The 19,256-nt window shown below is 33.6% G+C and overlaps 3 protein-coding genes across 3 annotated transcripts in view; 1 reads left to right on the top strand and 2 right to left on the bottom strand.

Moving 5' to 3' along the window:
* The window catches only part of LOC140748878 (uncharacterized), a 34,189-nt gene extending 28,024 nt beyond the window's left edge, over positions 1 to 6,165 (bottom strand). The window contains exon 1 of the mRNA XM_073081750.1: positions 6,058 to 6,165. The gene's annotated coding sequence lies outside the window, so the exon portion shown is untranslated. The remainder of the gene's footprint in view (positions 1 to 6,057) is intronic.
* Positions 6,166 to 9,825: 3,660 nt separating this feature from the next.
* Cp190 (centrosome-associated zinc finger protein Cp190) lies at positions 9,826 to 15,989 on the top strand. The gene is made up of 2 exons (XM_073082193.1): positions 9,826 to 9,963; positions 10,184 to 15,989. The coding sequence occupies exon 2, from the start codon at positions 10,227 to 10,229 to the stop codon at positions 14,445 to 14,447; it is 4,221 nt and encodes a 1,406-aa protein (XP_072938294.1). The 5' UTR covers positions 9,826 to 9,963; positions 10,184 to 10,226; the 3' UTR covers positions 14,448 to 15,989.
* Positions 15,990 to 17,670: 1,681 nt separating this feature from the next.
* Positions 17,671 to 19,068, bottom strand: LOC140749086 (ubiquitin-conjugating enzyme E2 J2). Its single transcript, XM_073082109.1, has one exon. The coding sequence runs from the start codon at positions 18,867 to 18,869 to the stop codon at positions 18,195 to 18,197; it is 675 nt and encodes a 224-aa protein (XP_072938210.1). The 5' UTR covers positions 18,870 to 19,068; the 3' UTR covers positions 17,671 to 18,194.
* Positions 19,069 to 19,256: the final 188 nt, after the last annotated feature.

Here is a 19,256-nt window from a genome sequence, read left to right as displayed (position 1 = left end):
AATTTACTTTTCCTTAATTGATTCCTAGATTGAAAATTATTTTCTACTTTTTAGTTGATTTTATCATAAAAGCGTGTTTTTTAGTTTTTTTAACTATATATATTTTATTAATTTTTAGTATTTGTTGTTATAGCGACCATCATTATGCATCGTCTGTAAAAAATCAAGTGTCTATCTATTACGGTTTAAGAGATAAAGCCCTGTGACTCACGAACAGACAGCGAAGGGTTTCGTTTTATCCTTTGAGTACGGAATCCTAAAAATCATTCTACAAGATGGGATTATAGATATGTTTCAGTACATTTGAGTTATAGGGATATAACATTATTATTTTTCAAAACTAAAAATCAATCTACTAACTTTGCCTGAACTCTCCCTCAGGCGCTTTTTCTCGCCTCGAAAATCGTTAATCCTGAGGATGTTGATAAGGATAATGGTACAAAATTATTAAAATCGTGTATTGACATCGGTTTTTGATAATTTTTCAAAATTTTGAATTAAACTGAACGTTCGAAGTGGATAGAAATCGGGTTCAAAGATTTCGTTACTGTTACGTACATACATACATACAAACATACAACCCAAGCTAATAAGAGCGTGTTAAAATAAAAAGTGTCATTTTTCTTTAAATCTTACATTTTTTTTGTTTAAAAAAAGGACATAATAACAGGCTAGCTGTACATAAAATGAAAATAAAACAACTTAAATAAAAAAGAATAAACGAATAACTATTTTTTTATCTGTACCTACTTTTCACGACGAGCTTACAAGGGGACGTTACCGCGCAAATGTCACCAAGGTGGTAATTTGTCGAACTGCAGCACAGCCGACCATTCGTTACGCCATAATTTGTGGGCGACAAATGCCAAGCTGCCACTGCCTCGTTACCTTCTTTGATTTTATTATTAAAAAAAATATTTTACATTTGTCACCATGCTAGGTATTTTTTTATAATATAGGAGAAGCTGAGGAGACGAATGCAGTCCACCTAATGGTACTTTTACAGACTTTTCCGAGGCGTTCGAGCTTAGTTCTCAGGAGTAGCGGCGCATCTGTGGCCGACCTCAGGTAGGAATATCTAATCCTATCTGGGGTTCATTACAGATGTCCATGGGCGGCAGTAGCCACTTACCGTCAGGTGGACTGCATGCTCGTCTGCTACTCCTATATTATATAAAAAATGGCCGCCCATAGACATCCGTAATCGGGGTTGATTACGGATTAACTATTTCTACCTGAGGTCGGCCACAGATACCCCGGAGGACTAAGCTGGAACGCCTCTAATAAGTATGTCTTCCTTATCCTTCAAACCAGAACACAGCAGCGCATTACACTGCTGTTATAAGGTAGAAATAGGTAGATAGATAGAGTAACATACCGAAAATAGCTATTTTATCTGTAATTTTTGTGTACACGTAATAAAACAAATTAATCTAAACATTGACTTAAGTACTCACTAAAAATTTCTTTCTTAACTTAACTCGACACAAACTGTATAAGAAACATATAACCTACCTACCTACAGTGTTAATTAATTAAAATAAATATAGTTCCAAAAACTAAAAAACTAATTTACTGTTCCTTAATTGATTCCTAGATTGAAGATTATTTTTTACTTTTTAGTTGATTTTATTATAAAAGCGTTTTTTAAACTATATTTATTTTATTATTTTTTAGTATTTGTTATTATAGCGACCACCATTATGCATGCTTTATAAAAAAATCAAGTGTCTATCTTTTACGGTTTAAGAGATAAAGCCCTGTGACACACGAACAGACAGCGGAGAGTTTCGTTTTACCCTGTGAGTACAGAATCCTAAAAATTAATCTAGTAACTTGCGATGAACTTTCTCTAAGGCGCTCGAACAATCTCGCCTCGAAAATCGTGAATCCTGAGGATGTTGATAAGAACAATAGTACAAAATTATTAAAATCATGTATTGTCATCGGTTTCTGATTTTGAATTAAACTGAACGTTCAAAGTGGATAAAAATCAGGTTCAAAGATTCCGTTACATAGTTACATACGTACATACAACCCAAGCTAATAAAAGCGTGTTAATATTATACTACTTATAGGCTCTTAATAATATTTGATTACATAACACATAATACACAATTGTATTGAATCTGAGATGATCGAAATCAGTAACTCTATCGCCTATCCCCTCGACTGTCAAGCAACCATGCATGTGCAACGCATACGCATAGAGTTACGCTACACAATACTATAGCAATGCGATGTTATGATAACGTCAGTCATGATGATGCGTTTATCGTATATAAATTTAATAGGAGTTGAACCGTAAAGCACGCGGTGTATGGCCCGTTATTAATATTCAATCTATCTAATGTTAGGACACCAAAGATCGATATTTAACAATTTCTTCATATTACTAATTGTCATATTTCGATCTTTGGTAGGTGAACATTGGATAGATTGTTTATTAATAACGGGCGTGTCATAGTAATGAGGAGAATGTACTTCTCCTTTTTCACGGTGTTTAAGGGTTAAAAGTAATTAAATCGATTCATTAGAAGTTGACATTAGTTTAAAATAGTAATTAATGAAGAAGGCGGTACAATTTCGACCTAAAAACCGAAGTGTTACATACTATTGTATTCTGGTTTAAAGGATAGCAAGGGATACATGTACGAAGCGTTCTAATTTAGTTTACTCGGCCAGCAAGCCGCCCAGGTATAAATTCCAAGTGTTAGGCTTTGTTTAAAGTCGATAATACGACTAAAGTAATCTGAAGAAGGCCTACGTTGTAACGAGATTTCTAAGAATTTACAAGGGACATCCGGATATACCTAGATACTAAGGTCTTTAGCTTTTACAAAGTTTATATATATTTAGTAAAAAGTTATAGTATACTTAGTACAGTATCAAGGTGTAAATGTAAAATTAAAAATTATATTTCCGAACACAAAAATGGACCCATTTTTTTCCAATAACACCTTATTAAGTTCTAACGGAAGCTGAAAAACCGTCACTATTGTCATATATTATTAAGGCTAGAACATTGAATGAATCACTAGTAGAAATGTCTTCGTCCCATCAAATTGTATTAAATAAGTACTGTTACAAACTATCTAGTATAAAACTATCTAGATACCATTACTATATCGAGGAGATTGCCTAATACTCGTAGAAGCTGACAGATAACACTATTTTATCAACCTCAATGCCGATAACAGAAATAACATAGAAGACATGGAGCTGAGATCTAAGTGGTATTCTGAATTACTTTGTTGGAAATGTCCCTATCTTCTAAATATATATAACTCAAAGGTGACTGACTGACATAGTGATATATCAACGCACAGCCCAAACCACTGGACGGATCGGGCCGAAATTTGGCATGCAGGTAGATGTTATGACGTAGGCATCCGCTAAGAAAGTATTTTGATCAATTCTACCCCCAAGGGGATAAAATAGGGGATGAAAATATTTCTTCGTAACGTGAGCGAAGCCGCGGGCAAAAGCTCGTTATACAATATTACCGATACGTTGTTAGCTGTATAATTTTTTGTAGGTACTTGTAAAAGTCCCTAATATTCCAATATTTACTTAAGGTATTAAAATATCACTATAATAGAAATATAGAAACCTAATATCTACCAATACAATTTATTATTAATTAAATCGTTCTCAAACAAAGTTTAAAAAATGCGTTAACCGTTTAAAATCGACTTTTTAACATTTACCGCAATGCATTAATCGATTCCATAAATAAGAGAATTGTATTTCAAATAATTGTAAATAATAACATGTAACAGAGCATCTCAGGAAATAACTTTAGAAATGGTTACTGAATAAATTAATAAATACATAAAAAAATCCCAATCTCCACTTCTGTATATTATTAGCTCTATAGTCTTACAATATGTAGATACGCGGGGGTGACATGCACTCGTGCTAGGGGACGCCGGGGTGCATTCATTAATATGTGATTCGAGAGGGCAAATAGGATTATCGGGTTTTTTGTGCCGCTATTAACAGGTAAATTGATAATAAGTATGAGTGTTCAATCCAAGTTTAATTAAATAAAGGTAAGTATCCAGAATTGAACACGAGGATTCTGTCATATGGAATCCAAGAAGACAATGCATAAAGAAACATAGAGTTAGAACAGAAGTAATCATGTAGGTAGTTTTCCGACCAGAGATTAAACCCGAATCATTTGCATTTCAGACCGTATATCTATTGCAGTACCACGTTGTCAATTAAAATTATAAAGATGAAATAGAAACTTACTGGTTTATTACAAATCAAGATTAAATATTAGTGTTGTATATAAAAGCACACAACTAAACGTCAAATATACATACTCAGTAATTGAGAATATTTCACTTTACCCCATGTTAAACTGTAATTTTTAAAAATGCTTGTCCTATGTCTACATTTCGTTAATTCTCTATCACACTCGCGTCGATAACAAATGATCTTCAAGCGCGAAAAAACAAGTTACTCAAACCAAACCACTTGGGAAAATGGGAAAAATTAAAAAGTAATAAAAATACAAATGAGATGCTTTCAATCATCCCTCTGACAACGGCGGGGCGGGCGGGGGGTGACGTCACATGAGATTAAAAAGTTTGACGAGCTCTCCCACGGAAATTAGCATTTTACTCCTGCGGTTCATTTACATACCGCTTGATCTAATTTTTATCGTAATAATCCAGTAGAATAAAAGGAAAATGTTTTTTCTCGTTTTATTTTTTTTCCTAGTCGTAAATTCAGACTTCTGTCTCAAAGTTTCTTATGTGTGTTTAAGAAATTCGGTGTTACCGACTTGCTTTAAATAACAAAAAAATGCATGGTGTAATGTACATAGGTATGCGAGAATTATTGATATTCTTAAAGATGTGTGAAGTCTACAAACCCGCACTTGGCCACCATGGCGAAACGAGGCCAATTGTAGCCTAAATCTCATTTTAAAAGAGCACCTTCACCAAGTAAAGAAACAGTAAATGGTTGATCAAGAAAGTAATTTATAAACTGAAATTCACTTGTGAAATGAAACACAAAATGTACAAAAAAAATAAACAAGCAAAAAATGAATGGAGTGTAAAAAGAAAGTCACTGAAGCTCCTATTTTGAAATTTATGAGATGCACCGACGGAACCACTGCGGAAAAGTAAAAATATTGAGAGCTTTAAAAAACTTTCTCGTAGCAAAAACGAACTTAACTAAGTACGAGGGACATCGTTACTTCGAACAAAGACTATTCTTGGAGTACTGAATGTTTGTGTACCTACCCCACTAATGACAGTAACGGCAACTAGTCTGACCACTTATCTAGTAAATAGTCGGTATTTAAACGATAACTTTTAAATACAGCCTCAAACTAGGATTTCCCATATTTAGAGTGTCTTGGAAAAATACATATCATTACATATGTCATAAGGCAAAATTGAACCTGATTCGATCCGCACATATTGGCATTACCGACATGACTCGCAGGGTTTCGGGTTCGTTAGGGCTAGTCAGATATGTCATCTGAGCCTGCGTGTACCTATATGTGTGTCAAAGGCACCCAAGGTAGATAAATCTAGAATGGCTATTAACATATAAAATATTACTTTTTTAATATTTCTAAAAGTCGCATCATCATGGTTGATAAATTATCATAAATAATTATCGTCTGACTAAAAGGGTACAAAAATTGTATCTCATTCTGTCATTAAAGAAACTATTTCTAAGCTTTTGTTTCCTAGCAATATCTCTATCTATTTAATGTTTGATTGTATGTTTGTTATAGCTATAGAAGGTACAAGGATAGGAAAGTAAGTGATCGTAATTAGAAAACAAAGAAGTTTTTTGCAATGCGATAGGTAAAGACGTTACTGACGTCCACCCGAGACGTATAACATTATTATCTAAAGGTGTACAAAATTGGCGAAACTTAAAAAAGATATAATTCCGCAAAAGTGTCCTAAACTCTAATATAAAAATAAACTTTGCCGTCGTTTAGGTACATTTTCACACTAGTAGTAAAAATACTTAACAAAAAAGTTCCTTTCAGAAAAACAAAAATAAAAATCAACTTACTCTTTGTGTAGTCGCCGAGCCCCGAACAAAAGGTTGAAAAGCACGAAAACTGATTCAAATACTGACTCTCCGTGACAATGCGTCCTCATCAAAGACTGAAAGACTACTGAGTTGGGAGCACAAAGTTGAGCTTGTCCGCCCAACGGCTGGGCGGAGCGACCGCTGGGCGGGGCGTCCCTGGCAAATCAGATCCACTTCCACACTTCTTTTCTTGCCTCGACAAGAAGCAGAGTGGTCAGCCCAGATTAAGAGGCAAATCCGCAAAGTTAAGCTCGCGAAATGTTTGAGATTTCAAAATGGGGAAAGGACGTCAAAGTTCTACGCATTGTAGAGACGCTTGGTGTAGCGATCAATAAGTCATTTCTATTGTACATTTTACTAAAATTCAGAAATTGATAAATATTGTTTGTATTAATATCCTTTAATGGTTATACGTTATTATCAATCAGCTTAAACACCGATAATTTATCGTGCGAAAAAGAATTTATCATAAGAGCCCATGAAAAAAATACAATTATATAAAAAAAAACTTTCATTTAATATGACCTAATGAAGTAGGTAGGTTGACTCTATGTACGTCTGTAAGTGTTAATTTTCATTATGGAGTAGTACAAACTTAAGTTTTAGAACTGAAAATGTTCTAAAATTCCGCCAATAAAATAGCGTTACTTACCTATAGGCATAGGTACACAGTGGGTAGGTACCCAGTACCCTTAGTATGAGTTCAGAGAATCAGCTCTGTACAGTCCGTACTAATACATTCCGCTAAGGGCGCTGATTGGAAATGTATGGGCAAATACGTAAACAAATACAAAAATAGTCATTTTTGTAAAACCGTAAAAACTCATACTAAGGATACAGTTCCTGTTGTTAAATATAACATGTTGAAACATTCGTCACCCTGTTTATACCTGCATTTCTACAAACAGTCAAAATAAGTTAGATTTATGAGTACACCATAATAAAAAATACACTCACTCCTCATTTACATTCTCTCCTAAAAACCTACTTGGGAATAGATGTGTAAATGAAGGTGGTATAGTCCCGGCCAAACTGCTTGTCCGCTCTGAAGTTGTTGCGAGCAGGTGTAGTCATACAATTTGGTATGGTGAAGGTATTCATTTCTATATTCAGAGCGGACAAGCAGTTTTACGCGGACTATACAACCCTCTCTGATTCGATGCCGAAGTCACCACTGCTACACCTGTTTCTGCCTATTACCAGCAGTTTTAATGCTTTGTGTTAGTTTGAAGGATTCGTAGGGAAGATATTCACCACAATTTATACTGGACGTTTCAACTAAGTCCTCAAGGGCAGCATCTGTTGCCAACCTCAGGTAGAAATCTAATCTAATCGAGGGTTGATTACTCCGATCTGATCAGGTGAACTGTATTCCTACTGGTTTGTTAGTTTTATATTATGAAAGAAAAAATGTACCTATTCGTAGAAATTTGCAACCAACTCCATATAAAACAGGGGTTCTACCTAGACTGATCTACCTACATGATCACAGTTGGCATTCCTGAGGAAGCAGTCAAAACAGAAGAAAAATATATTAGGTACAATCATATTGAGACTTGTATTTTCTAGTGGTATGCGGAAGTAACATTTCCTTGCACACACCTCTTAATATTAGTAAAGAGTACCCATTCCTAACAAGAAAAAGTAACCAGTTTTGACAATTGAAATTGTCACTGTCATCTATTTTCGTGTTTCAAAAATATTTAAAAAATGTACTTTTTACAGCATTTCGAATGAAACGATATGTCTCCGCACTTTTTCTTCGATTTCGTGTTGTTTTTGCACCACTTAATTGCACATATCGGTAAATGTGTGTGTTCCGTGTAAATTACACCATGACAGTCGGAGACGTAATGGGAAAACAGTCAGCCATTTTACATGTGTCGGCCATTTAACGGCTTCCTTCTTGTAATTGATATCTATACTTATCTATGACACACCTCTGTAAATATATTTTTGTCAATATGAAATCACAAAAGATAGACCTACACATTATATATTAACTGCGATGCCCCTGCTGAGAGGAGGAAGCAATTACGCAACATTGAACTAGAACCTCTATTAGATTCTAATCGATGATGTCCAGAAATCCCAATTTCAAGTCAATAGCTAGAACTAATCAGTATTTATTAAAAACTCATATGATGTATAGTCTTTAATCAACATGCTAGGTCGATCTTGAAGGTCGCCATCCACAGGGTAGGTACATCGTTTATGAAATCACACCTATTTCTGCCTAATAACAGCAGTGTTAGGCGCTGCTGTGTTCCGGTTTGAAAGGTATGGTAAGGGAGATAGACTTTTCCGATGCGTTCCAGTTTAGTCCTCAGGGGTAGCGGCGCATCTGTGGCCGACCTCAGGTAGGAATATCCTAATCCCTAATCCTATCTGGGATTGATTACAGATGTCCATGGGCGGCAGTAGCCACTTAAGATCAGGTGGACTGCATGCTCGTCTGCTACTCTTATATTATAAAAAAAAGGTTTACATCTTCATTATGACAATCAACTACATTAAATACAAATTGCATATTTTTTATTTATGTATTCTATACTCATGCCTTTTCCTTTAGTTTGTCACTTATCATTACTTTCCAGAATTTGAGCCTTAAAACGACAAAATTCGTTAGTGGACCAATATAGGCTGTTTTTTTTTCAAAATGAACTCGTTCGATACCCGGCTAGGGAAAAAGATTTAAACAAAATAATGATGCAGTTTTAATCTTTATCAAAATCAGCCTCATAACTCCTTTCAGCATTTGGCTAATCCTTATGGTTTCGGATTTGGCCCTGAAAGCAAATTATTTACTTATTTATATATGCCTATTCAAGAGTTGGGAAGGGAAAAAAATCTAATCAATCAATCTAACGTTTGCATATTTTATAGGCTTCATACTTTTGATTGGTATGAAGTTTGACTATTGATCAAACCAGTGATATGTTAAAAAACATATTCTGGACTAATTTTATTTAGTCAAACCATTTACTATATATTTTTTCACATATTTAATTTGATATAAAATACTTTTAATCCAAGGTTCAGTGAAGGTCGTGTTGTACTGGGACCCTATATTATTTTATAATGATAATATAATAAAAAATCTGTTTTTTACTATTTTTTAAGGTCCCACGCACAGCGCTGGTCCCACATCAAGAGATAGGTCTTACCCTACGAGTGGAAGAAGCATCCATAATTTTAGTATGAGTTTAGGTCAATGTTCAATAGTTAAACATTCATATCAATACTGGATACATCCAAAGACCATACAACATTATTCAGCCTTAGAGTACATGAATTTTGAAAATATAGAAATAAAAATAAAAAATATAATAATTTTGTATTTTTATCACACAATGCCACATCGAATATGACAATGGAATAACATTAATTAAAATCAACCAAAATATTATTACAGAGCCATCTAGTGCCCTATCATAGATATTTATTAAATAGTAAGTCAAAGTACCGTTTTGATGCGTCATCTATCTTCCTTAGCACAGTCCTACAAGCCAAAGTGTATAATTAGAACGCGCCAAATCAATACTTCAGATGGCGACACAAGAAGCACGTAGTCAATCAAGATACTTTATATATTTTTAACGTCTAATTAAATATTTTCATAATATGTATGCATATTTCATATAAAATTACAAAATAATCTTTATTATTTTTTGTAAATTATATTTTTTTTTATCAAATGACAATAAACAGTTCAGCTCTTGACTCCATATTTGTACAAACTGTGGAAATAAAGCGTCGCTGCTATAACACCGCCATCTTACGTCTATCTTGTCAACTTCAAATAAAATTGGTGCAGTAATTTTGGTGTGCCGAGATACGAACAAGGGATTGAAATATAGTGAGCTTGTATTGATGTTTTTGCTGGTAAGTTTCTCGAATTAAACACCAAATTGACTGGCGCAAAATTCAAGTGTAACAAACAAAATCAACCTTTTTTCTTATATAAAATGTGCCCCGTTTGTCGGCGTCACCGCGTCTGTGATTTGTGTCAAGCAAAATTATCGTTTTATAGACATCGATCGTTAGAAAAAAGTAATAACAATAATATGTGTGTGAAATAATTGTGTATATGTTTCCTTTTCAGCGTATATTATGGTGAAATGATGAGTTAAAATAAAATCGGTACCATGTCGGACTTAAAGCAAGTGAAAGTGGACAATTGGGGGATATTTTTCCTGCAGAGGTTAAAGCACTTCTTCAACCGTACAGACTACTGCGACCTGACACTCCAATTTCAAGACAATGCTCAACTTAAGGTACATAGATTGGTGCTTAGTGCGTGCACAGAATACTTTGAGCTGCTGGAGCGCACTTGTGAGATGTACGAAGACTGTTTGGTCATGCCGGACGACCTGCAGGCAGACGTCGTCGTACCCATAGTCAACTTTATGTACACTGGACAACTAGAATTCAAAATGGATCTGCTCGAGAGACTATATCAGACAGCCCTTGTAATGAATATGCCGGTCCTCACCAAGTTACTAGATGCACATCGCTCCCAACCAATTCGAGAAGCCCCACCTCACAGTTACTCAAATCCAAAGCGCTTCAGCAAGTCATATAACTCTCACAAAAGTTATTCGTCTCCATCGTCATCATCGTCATCAACAAATGTGACTAATAATAAACGTTCTTATGGTACGGCTTTTGAAAATAATACTAACCAGAAATATAAAAAATCTACTGTTTACAATTCACATGATCCACCATTCACGAATCCAAATCACATGTCACTTGATTACCAAGCCCCAACTCCAAAGAAACAAGTGATCATAGATCCTCGACCAACAAGGTATGAGCTTCCGGAAGAATTGGAAGCTGACAATCTCTTTGACAATTCATTTACAAACATATCATACACCTCCAAGCCTTTAATGGTTCATCCTGAAACCACGAAACATTATGGAGCTAAAAGATCAGGTTTATTTGAAGATCCTTCAACATCTAAAACATTCATTCATGGTCGCTCTACAATAGATATTGTGGAATGTAAAAAGATATCGGACAGCGATCATATATTTAACGATGACCCATCTGATGGCATGTGTGACCAAAGCAGCTACCCACAACCAATGATGTCCGTTAAACATGAACCAAGGGATTCCAATCAACTTTTTGATCAAATCTTAGATGGTGGTCCAAAAGTTACTATTGAGACAAAAGATACTAAACAAGCAAGTAATTTAGATCATGCTAAAATTATTAGTGAAGTTCTTAAGAAATACCCTCATTTGGTTAAGAGTAACAAGAATATTAAACTGAAGATTCTGAACACACCTGCTAAGAAGAAACCACGTCCCACTTATGAGGAGGAAAAGGACCCAAAACCAAGAAGCAAATCGCCTGATTTTGCATTTGAGACAGATGTTATTGATTCCAAGGAAGCGGCAAAGCTAATTGCTTTAGGTGCTGAAAATATTAAGGGACCTTGGATATGTCTTCTCTGTGGTGCTCCAGGAAAGGCAATACATTTTTCAACTTATTACAAATTCCGTCGCCATCTAGTTGAGGTTCATAATGAAAAGCCGATATTAAACATATGTGAATACTGCGGCCAAAGGACAACTAAACGAAATCACTTGCTTCACCATCTGTATTCGAAGCATGGTATAGAACCACCACCTCAGTATAAATTCCCTAAATGTAATGTTTGTAATTACATAGCATTGACTGAAAGATACCTTATTAAACACAAATTGTCACATGGAAAATCTGAAAATTTCCGTTGTTATGTTTGCAATGCAAAGTTCTCTCATTCAAACCAACTTCTTATACACATACAAAAAACAGGCCACAAGTATAGTGCTGACAGAAAAGCAAATCTTCAATGCATTTATTGTTTAAGAGTGTTCTTAAGGGAAAGCAATCTTTACGCGCACATACGAACGAATCACAAGGAATCAGCCAAAAATGATGGTGTTATAGATATGTCTGATGATGAAAAAGATGCAAAATCAGTAGTAGTAGCACCGGCTTCACCTAAATCAAAACATGTTAAATATGAAGTCCCAATCAGTTTTGAAAATGAAAGTGATGATGCTGATGTGCAGTATCAAATACAACAGCAACCAGATGGAAATATACAAGTGGTTTCTAAGAAGCCTCGAGTTTTATTACCAGCGATAAGACATAAAATATTGAATTCAGGATTTAGTACACCATCTCCATCATCATCTAAAATGGTACATTCAATACATAATACAAATGTATATACTAATGCACCTAGCAAACAAAATGAATTCCTTCACAATTCTAGTATATCTATTGATAATGATGAGGAAATTGTTATGATAGACAATAATGAATATGTAGTGAAAAATAATAATCTCATCCCTAAAAGAGAAAATATGATGTCACGTGATGATTTCTTTATGCCTGACATGATACATACAGATATTGATCAAACTTCCCATCAAATAATTCCAACAACATCTATAGAATACACAAATGTAGCAACCACAGCACCAGAACATAAAATGATTGTCAAGAAAAGTAGTAATGTAAACCAACCAATCCAAATTGTGGTATCAAATGAAGAAGAGTATAAGGCATTAATATCCTCTAACCATTCTATTATATTTGAAGATGGTGATCCAAACAAAACATTAACAGTTTTGACAACTCCTAATGATAACAACATAGAAACAACAATTGATTTGAATAATACACAAGAAAATGACATGATGATTATCCCAGATGATTACCCAATGAATGTGTCTGAGGCTGTTGTACCTGGAAATAATTCAAACATTGTAGTTGTATATAGTCATCCTGTGGATGATCAAAATAAGGAGTATCAATTAATTTCATCTCAAAACCTAGAGACTCAGTTTGTGACAACTTCAGGTATCATCACACAAAATTATGAGACAGTCACAACTTCAGCGCCAGTAATGAGTGCTCATGTTATAGAAACACCGGCAGAAGATTCCTGGCAGAACACTATTCCTGAGACCATTGTTCCTGATGTGGAAATGGAAATACCAATAAGTAGTGATCAAGTCACTATCACGCCTATGGAAAGTGAACAAACACCCGTTGATGAGCAATATGAACCTGTAGAAAGTGAACAACCACCCCTCGACAAAGAACAAGAAGAGCAAGTACCTCCTATGGATACTAATGCTGTAGAAATACATACAACAGCAGAAGAGGATACGCACACTTCAGAACATTCAGTTACAGAACCACATATTGACGATAATCTTAATGAGACTAATACGATTGCTTTCACAGATGACACTCAGCCAGATGTAGTAGACAATAGTGAAGCACCGCCAGTTCCGGACGAAATTGTTACTAATACAACACCTACATCAAATTCGAATGATGTTGATAGTGAAAACATTTCAGAAGAAAAGGAAATTACTGAGCAGCCTAATGGGGACCTTAATAATGGTACAGATGATACTCTTACAGAAGAAAATAAACAGACAGAAGATCCCTCAATTGTACATGAAACAGAATCTGAACCCTTGTCTGCCGATCAAAATCCAGATGAAGCTCCAGATCCAGATATGCAAAATATCAATAGTGAAGAAAGCAGTGAATTGGAGACAGTTGAAAATATTGCTAAAGAAATTCAATCATCGGCCAATACGCCGTCTAGCACGGAAATAAATGACCCAGTCAATAACGAACCCATAGATAAAGGAGAAGTGTCACTAATAAAAGCTAAAGAACAAATAAAAAATTTAACATCTGAATGGTCAGATGATGAAATGGAAACCGCCAGCCAAGAGGAAAATATGGAAGAAGATAATCTAAAGAATGTCACAGAATGTGAAGCAATGGAGACAGACTCCCAACCAGACGTAGAAGAATCTATAGAAAATATCCAACAAGAAATGAAAAAACAAATGGCTCGAACAGAACTGACACCAACTGTATCGCTTTGTGTTGAATCATTGAATGAGGATGAAGATATAACAAGTGTGCTAGATAATGAGAATGTATCAAATGAGGAGGAACAAAGTGTTCAAGAAACAGAACCTGTTCCACAAGAAACAGAATCTGTGGTATCTAATGAAACCAGCAAAACACCTGACAAGATATCGTCTCTATTAAATGATTGGGAAGATAATGACTCTCAAGAAGAGGATATCCCAAGCGCTGTTGAAAATAAAGAAGACACTGTCGTTGAAGTAAATAAAGTAACTGAGAAGGAAATGACTCCCCCAAATGAAGACACTGAAAAAACTAATGTTGCGGAGGATGAACCTAGTGTGGAGATGAATGTAGAGCTGCCTGTCCCAAATACACAAGATACAAAGGCTGGTGAAAGTATAAAAAGCTTAGTCAGTGATTGGGTAGAAGAAGATGAAGAAACAGAATCAGTAGAGAAATAGATTTTGGTTGTATTTATTACTCAAAAATGGATCTGTGGTTAAGAAACATGTATGTAAAAGGGATTAGAATAGGAATTTAGCAATTAAAAATAAATAATATAATGTACCTAATCATAATTAAGGATAAACGTTATATAAATATAGTTCATATTTTTAAGCTTACTTTACGTAAGTATATATTAAAATTTACGTGTGATTTTTATATAGCTTCTTTTCCTTTAACTAATTTGTCATGACATTAGGCGTTCTAATACTTGCATAATAGATTTAAAACTACAATTTGATTTTGATGTAAATAGTCGTTTTGTATAATTACAAACAAAATAATAGACATTTAAAGAAAGGTAGATAGTATATAATAATGTTATCATTAATTATGTTAATTCTAATATTTTTATATAAATTTTGGCAGTTGAAATAGCTTAATCAGTTGTAGCAAATAATAGACAGGCGCTTTTTGTATAATAAGTTGATAATCACATTTACATATTGTGTGATTAACATATTTATGCAGAGTTATTATATTGTATACATGCTAAATATACATTTTTTTATCTATTAAAATTATGAATTAAACATTATTGGAAATATTTATGTATCCAAACTAAATAGTAAAACTCTTTTTATTCTAAAAACATTAGCTGCCTAAAAATGTCGTGTTCTAGTAAAGCAAATGTATAGTAATTAAATCTCCGTATCATAGTCATCTAGCTACAATAAGGCATGCCTAAAACATACAAAAATTTATAACCTGTTCATATCATACTTAAAACTGTATGGATCTTTGGTCAAATCACACGCCAATTTACTAGGATTTTGCCTTATTATTTTTCTACATATCCGTACCTCATAATATTAGGATGTAATAGTAGGTACATTTAAAGTAGAAAGAAAAGTTTCCGTGTACTTAGGTACGTCGGGACTGAAGTTACACTACTTAGGCGTAAACAATAAGTAGGACCCTTAGAGCCCTGTTGTTATTTAACATAAAACATATAGGTATACTATAGCCGTAAAGTTTCTTAACTATTCATAAAACAAATCAGATTTAACATTACTACTTTTTGAAAAGGCTTTGTTATGCAGTTATTATAAAGAAATGCGCCGTCGAGGCAATAGATGGCATTAATTACAAGGAAAAAGTTCATTTCAGTAATAGATGAAATAAAACTATTCATTGTAAATGAAAATAGCGTTATTATATTTACCGTACGCAGCTCTCCACTTGAGCAGACTTACGTACCCTTTTTAAAATGTTTGTTTCTTAAAAGTTCCGCTATAAAGTCATAGATGGAGCTGTTTATGTGGTTAGTTCAAAATAAATATTATTTTGTAATCATACAAATGTACATCTTGTTTCTGATGGGAGGTAGTCTGTGCGCTCTCGAGAAGTTTAGTAAAATCATTCGCTTAAGGAAATGTAACTTCAGAATCATGAATTTCAAAATTTTACAAGATAATAAATGTATAAAAATGTAATTAATGTTCTTAGTGTATCGTGTATTTAGCAATATAAGCAAATAAAATATATTTAAAGATTAATCTGTTTTAATATACATATTTTTATTTATTTTGAAATGATTATTTTAATGTATTTTTAACTACTTGCCTATAAATTCAATAAAGTAAATGTACACCCAGAAAAGATGCATGAAATTTGTCTATACTTGACCAGCAGGGTGAATTAAACTATTAAAAATTGAGACAATACACCCAAGAACAGGGCAGTACTTTTTTCACAATAATAATCAAAAGTTATATTAGTGTTTACAACACTAGCAGAACTATTCAAAATTTGTCAATTTTTATAATGATGGTAATAAAAAGAAACAATATGAAATAGTAGAAACATCCTATTTATTCATTTAATCGTATTTGCAACTACTGAACAAGTACAAATAATGTTCAATTTATGAAGAAACAACACTAGCTTTCACTACCATGCATTCATTCCCACAGTTAATCAAATCATTAAAATTATATGGTTTTGGAAATCAACACATAAATGCAATATATGTGAAGTCGATGCTGACTTAGCACATGATATATTTGCATTTACACATACAGATTGTAATCATATCAAGATTCTAATGTGCAATGGCCTGCAATGTATGATTCTTATGCACCTATGAAGATTTGAATGTAATTTGAAGTTGGAAAATCTTTAAATGAATTTTTTATCCCTCAAATCGACAATCTACAATCCTGCACATTCTGACTGGCTTACACATGTGGCAATGTTCTCAATCCTCTGCAGTGCCAACATTACTTAATAATCTTATTTTATACAGAATTGGTTACAGATATTCATCTGCTGCAGTGATTACTCATCATCATCATCATAATAATAAATGTTTTATTATCAAATCTCATATATAATTACATCACTTATGAATGAATGCATAAGAATTATAGCGAACATTTCATAGCTGTTATGTAGGCCATTGTACACTAGAGACGTTAAATAACATATACATAAAAATGGAATACTTTCATATACTATCACAGTTGCATATCCTTTACACCATTTAAGTATCATTCAGTGCTGAAAAAAGTCGAAACATATACATACAAACATTTAAATCAAGTTTAAACTAACAAATTTGAATGCAGGTATAAATTTATTGGGCCATAATTTTTTTTTAAGTATACCACTATGTGTGTGCTTGCTATTTTTAATTTGTTGCAGTCTAAATAATTATTTGATGATGGATTGGTCTAAAATAATGTTAAATTACAATAGCAGATACATTTCTTGATATTTTAAAACATATTTAAATAATGAGATTATTATCAGTTACTAACTATAGTCATAGATTAGTAAAGATTACTCACTCCTAACAAGAAAATGTAACCAGTTTTGACAATTGAAATTGTCACTGTCATCTATTTTCGTGTTTGAAAAATATAAAACAATTTAGTTTTTAGATCCTTTACGAATGACACGATATTTCTCCGCACATTTTCTTCGATTTCGTATTTTTGCACCACTTAACTCCGCATGTCGGCATTGTTCCGAGTAAATTACACCACGACAGCCATTAAATGGCTGACAGAATTGTCAGCTGTTTAAGCCATTTAAAGGCTTCCTTCAATTACAAAGCAGTAAGATATCTACACTTATCTATGACTATAGTATATAGTAGTATTTATAGTACATATATATATAGTATACTATATTATATATATATATATATATATATACATACAATTGAATATACAATTGAAATCATATGTATATTAAGTATGCTATATTATATATATAGTATAGTATAACTGTTTTCTAACAATAGAAACACAGTAACAATAACACAAGTAAGAAATAAGATTAAGGCAATGATGTCATTCATTTCTATCTATGTTCTTTATGCATGTTTTACACAATAAATATGCATTTTATAGGAATTTATTATTTGAGATAATCCTATGTCTAATACTTGTGCCAACTTCTAAAGAATAAATATAGCCAAGAGATATAAACAAAACCATCTGATTTATAAAAAAACAGCATACATTCTATCTATCATCACATTCCAAATCTGCAAGAAATATGATATCCATTATATATCATATGTATATTAAATTTTATATAGGAATTAAGTTAATTATTATAAATATTAATATCGCTTTCAGCTCAATCTATATAATGGTGCATTTATAAGTCACAATTCAGCACTAATAACCAATATGTAGGTATATACAAAATAAATTACATTATTTACATCATAACACACATAACTTTATTGTCTAGTCGTTAGATATGGACACCAGTACATATTTGACCATGTACGCCAGGAACCCAAATCCAACGAGCACAAACAAGTTGGTCATTATATGATGCAAATTAGATTGTGGTTCAGTAGTCACTTCACTCTCACTGGCCGTGTTGTCGGCGTTGAGGATAGCCTCCTCGCGCTCCTTCAGTTGCTGCTCTATCTCCTCCACATACTCAGGGAAAAGTTCACAAAACATTTTATTTTTAAGATTAATTTCCAGGGACTCGGCTGCCATGCATCGCTTTTGGTAATCGGACGTCTCGATGGACCCGAGCGTCGGGGTCTTCTCCAACATGAAGCTGAGCAGACCTGTCAGTATGGTCGATATCGACCACGCAGGGTTCCACGTGTCGGGGTGGAAGTCTGTTATGCTAAGGCACAGTCTGGTATTGGTTTTGAACCTTCCATTTGGCGTAATCATATAAATAGACGGAGGTTTAAATGGAAACTCCCTTGGGAACAATATTTTCCCGTGGTAGTAACCGCCTTCGTAGGGACTCTTTTCGGGGCCCTTCACGACGTAATGCCACTCCAAAATATTAGATGGCACTGGCTCAGCGGTCACATACGGTACAGGATCATTTTTAAGCCTAAGATAATCTTGCTTTAGCCTACTAGTGGCTCCTGTCACCTTACTTTTAGCCATTGTTTACGAACGAGTGAGCATAAAAGATGACGAATGTTGTACAAGTAGACTCTGGTGATGCGCTAGTTTAAAAGGTTAAAAACATAATTTAAATTACACCGAACAGACAGATGGTTTTCAAACTAAGATAAATAATTTTCATCAGAATCGAAGAATGAGTAAATAAGTACGTCACTAAACAGAAACGTCAGGCATCAAGTCAAATTATTGTACAGATAAATAACACAATGGCTAGCATAGACCTCCTATTTCCACATTATGATAAACGTAAGAATAAAATGTCGTTTTTCGATATATGCTAAAAAAATAACAATTTTACATATATTTTATTAACACAGGAATATTTTAAATAAAAAAATCAATATTTTAATAAAATATTTGATTTGA

The sequence above is a fragment of the Epargyreus clarus genome, unplaced genomic scaffold, assembly GCF_041222505.1.
Source record: "Epargyreus clarus isolate Ecla_fem2 unplaced genomic scaffold, WU_Ecla_fem_2.2 ptg000017l, whole genome shotgun sequence".
Classification (NCBI taxonomy): domain Eukaryota; kingdom Metazoa; phylum Arthropoda; class Insecta; order Lepidoptera; family Hesperiidae; genus Epargyreus; species Epargyreus clarus.
The sequence above is the reverse complement of the archived record's forward strand: the minus strand, read 5'-3'. Positions and strand labels throughout refer to the sequence as shown.

What these genes read in the sequence shown, in the direction of transcription:
- Cp190 (XM_073082193.1), top strand. Translation starts at nt 10,227, where the DNA reads ATGTCGGACTTAAAGCAAGTGAAAGTGGACAATTGGGGGATATTTTTC.
- LOC140749086 (XM_073082109.1), bottom strand. Translation starts at nt 18,869, where the DNA reads ATGGCTAAAAGTAAGGTGACAGGAGCCACTAGTAGGCTAAAGCAAGAT.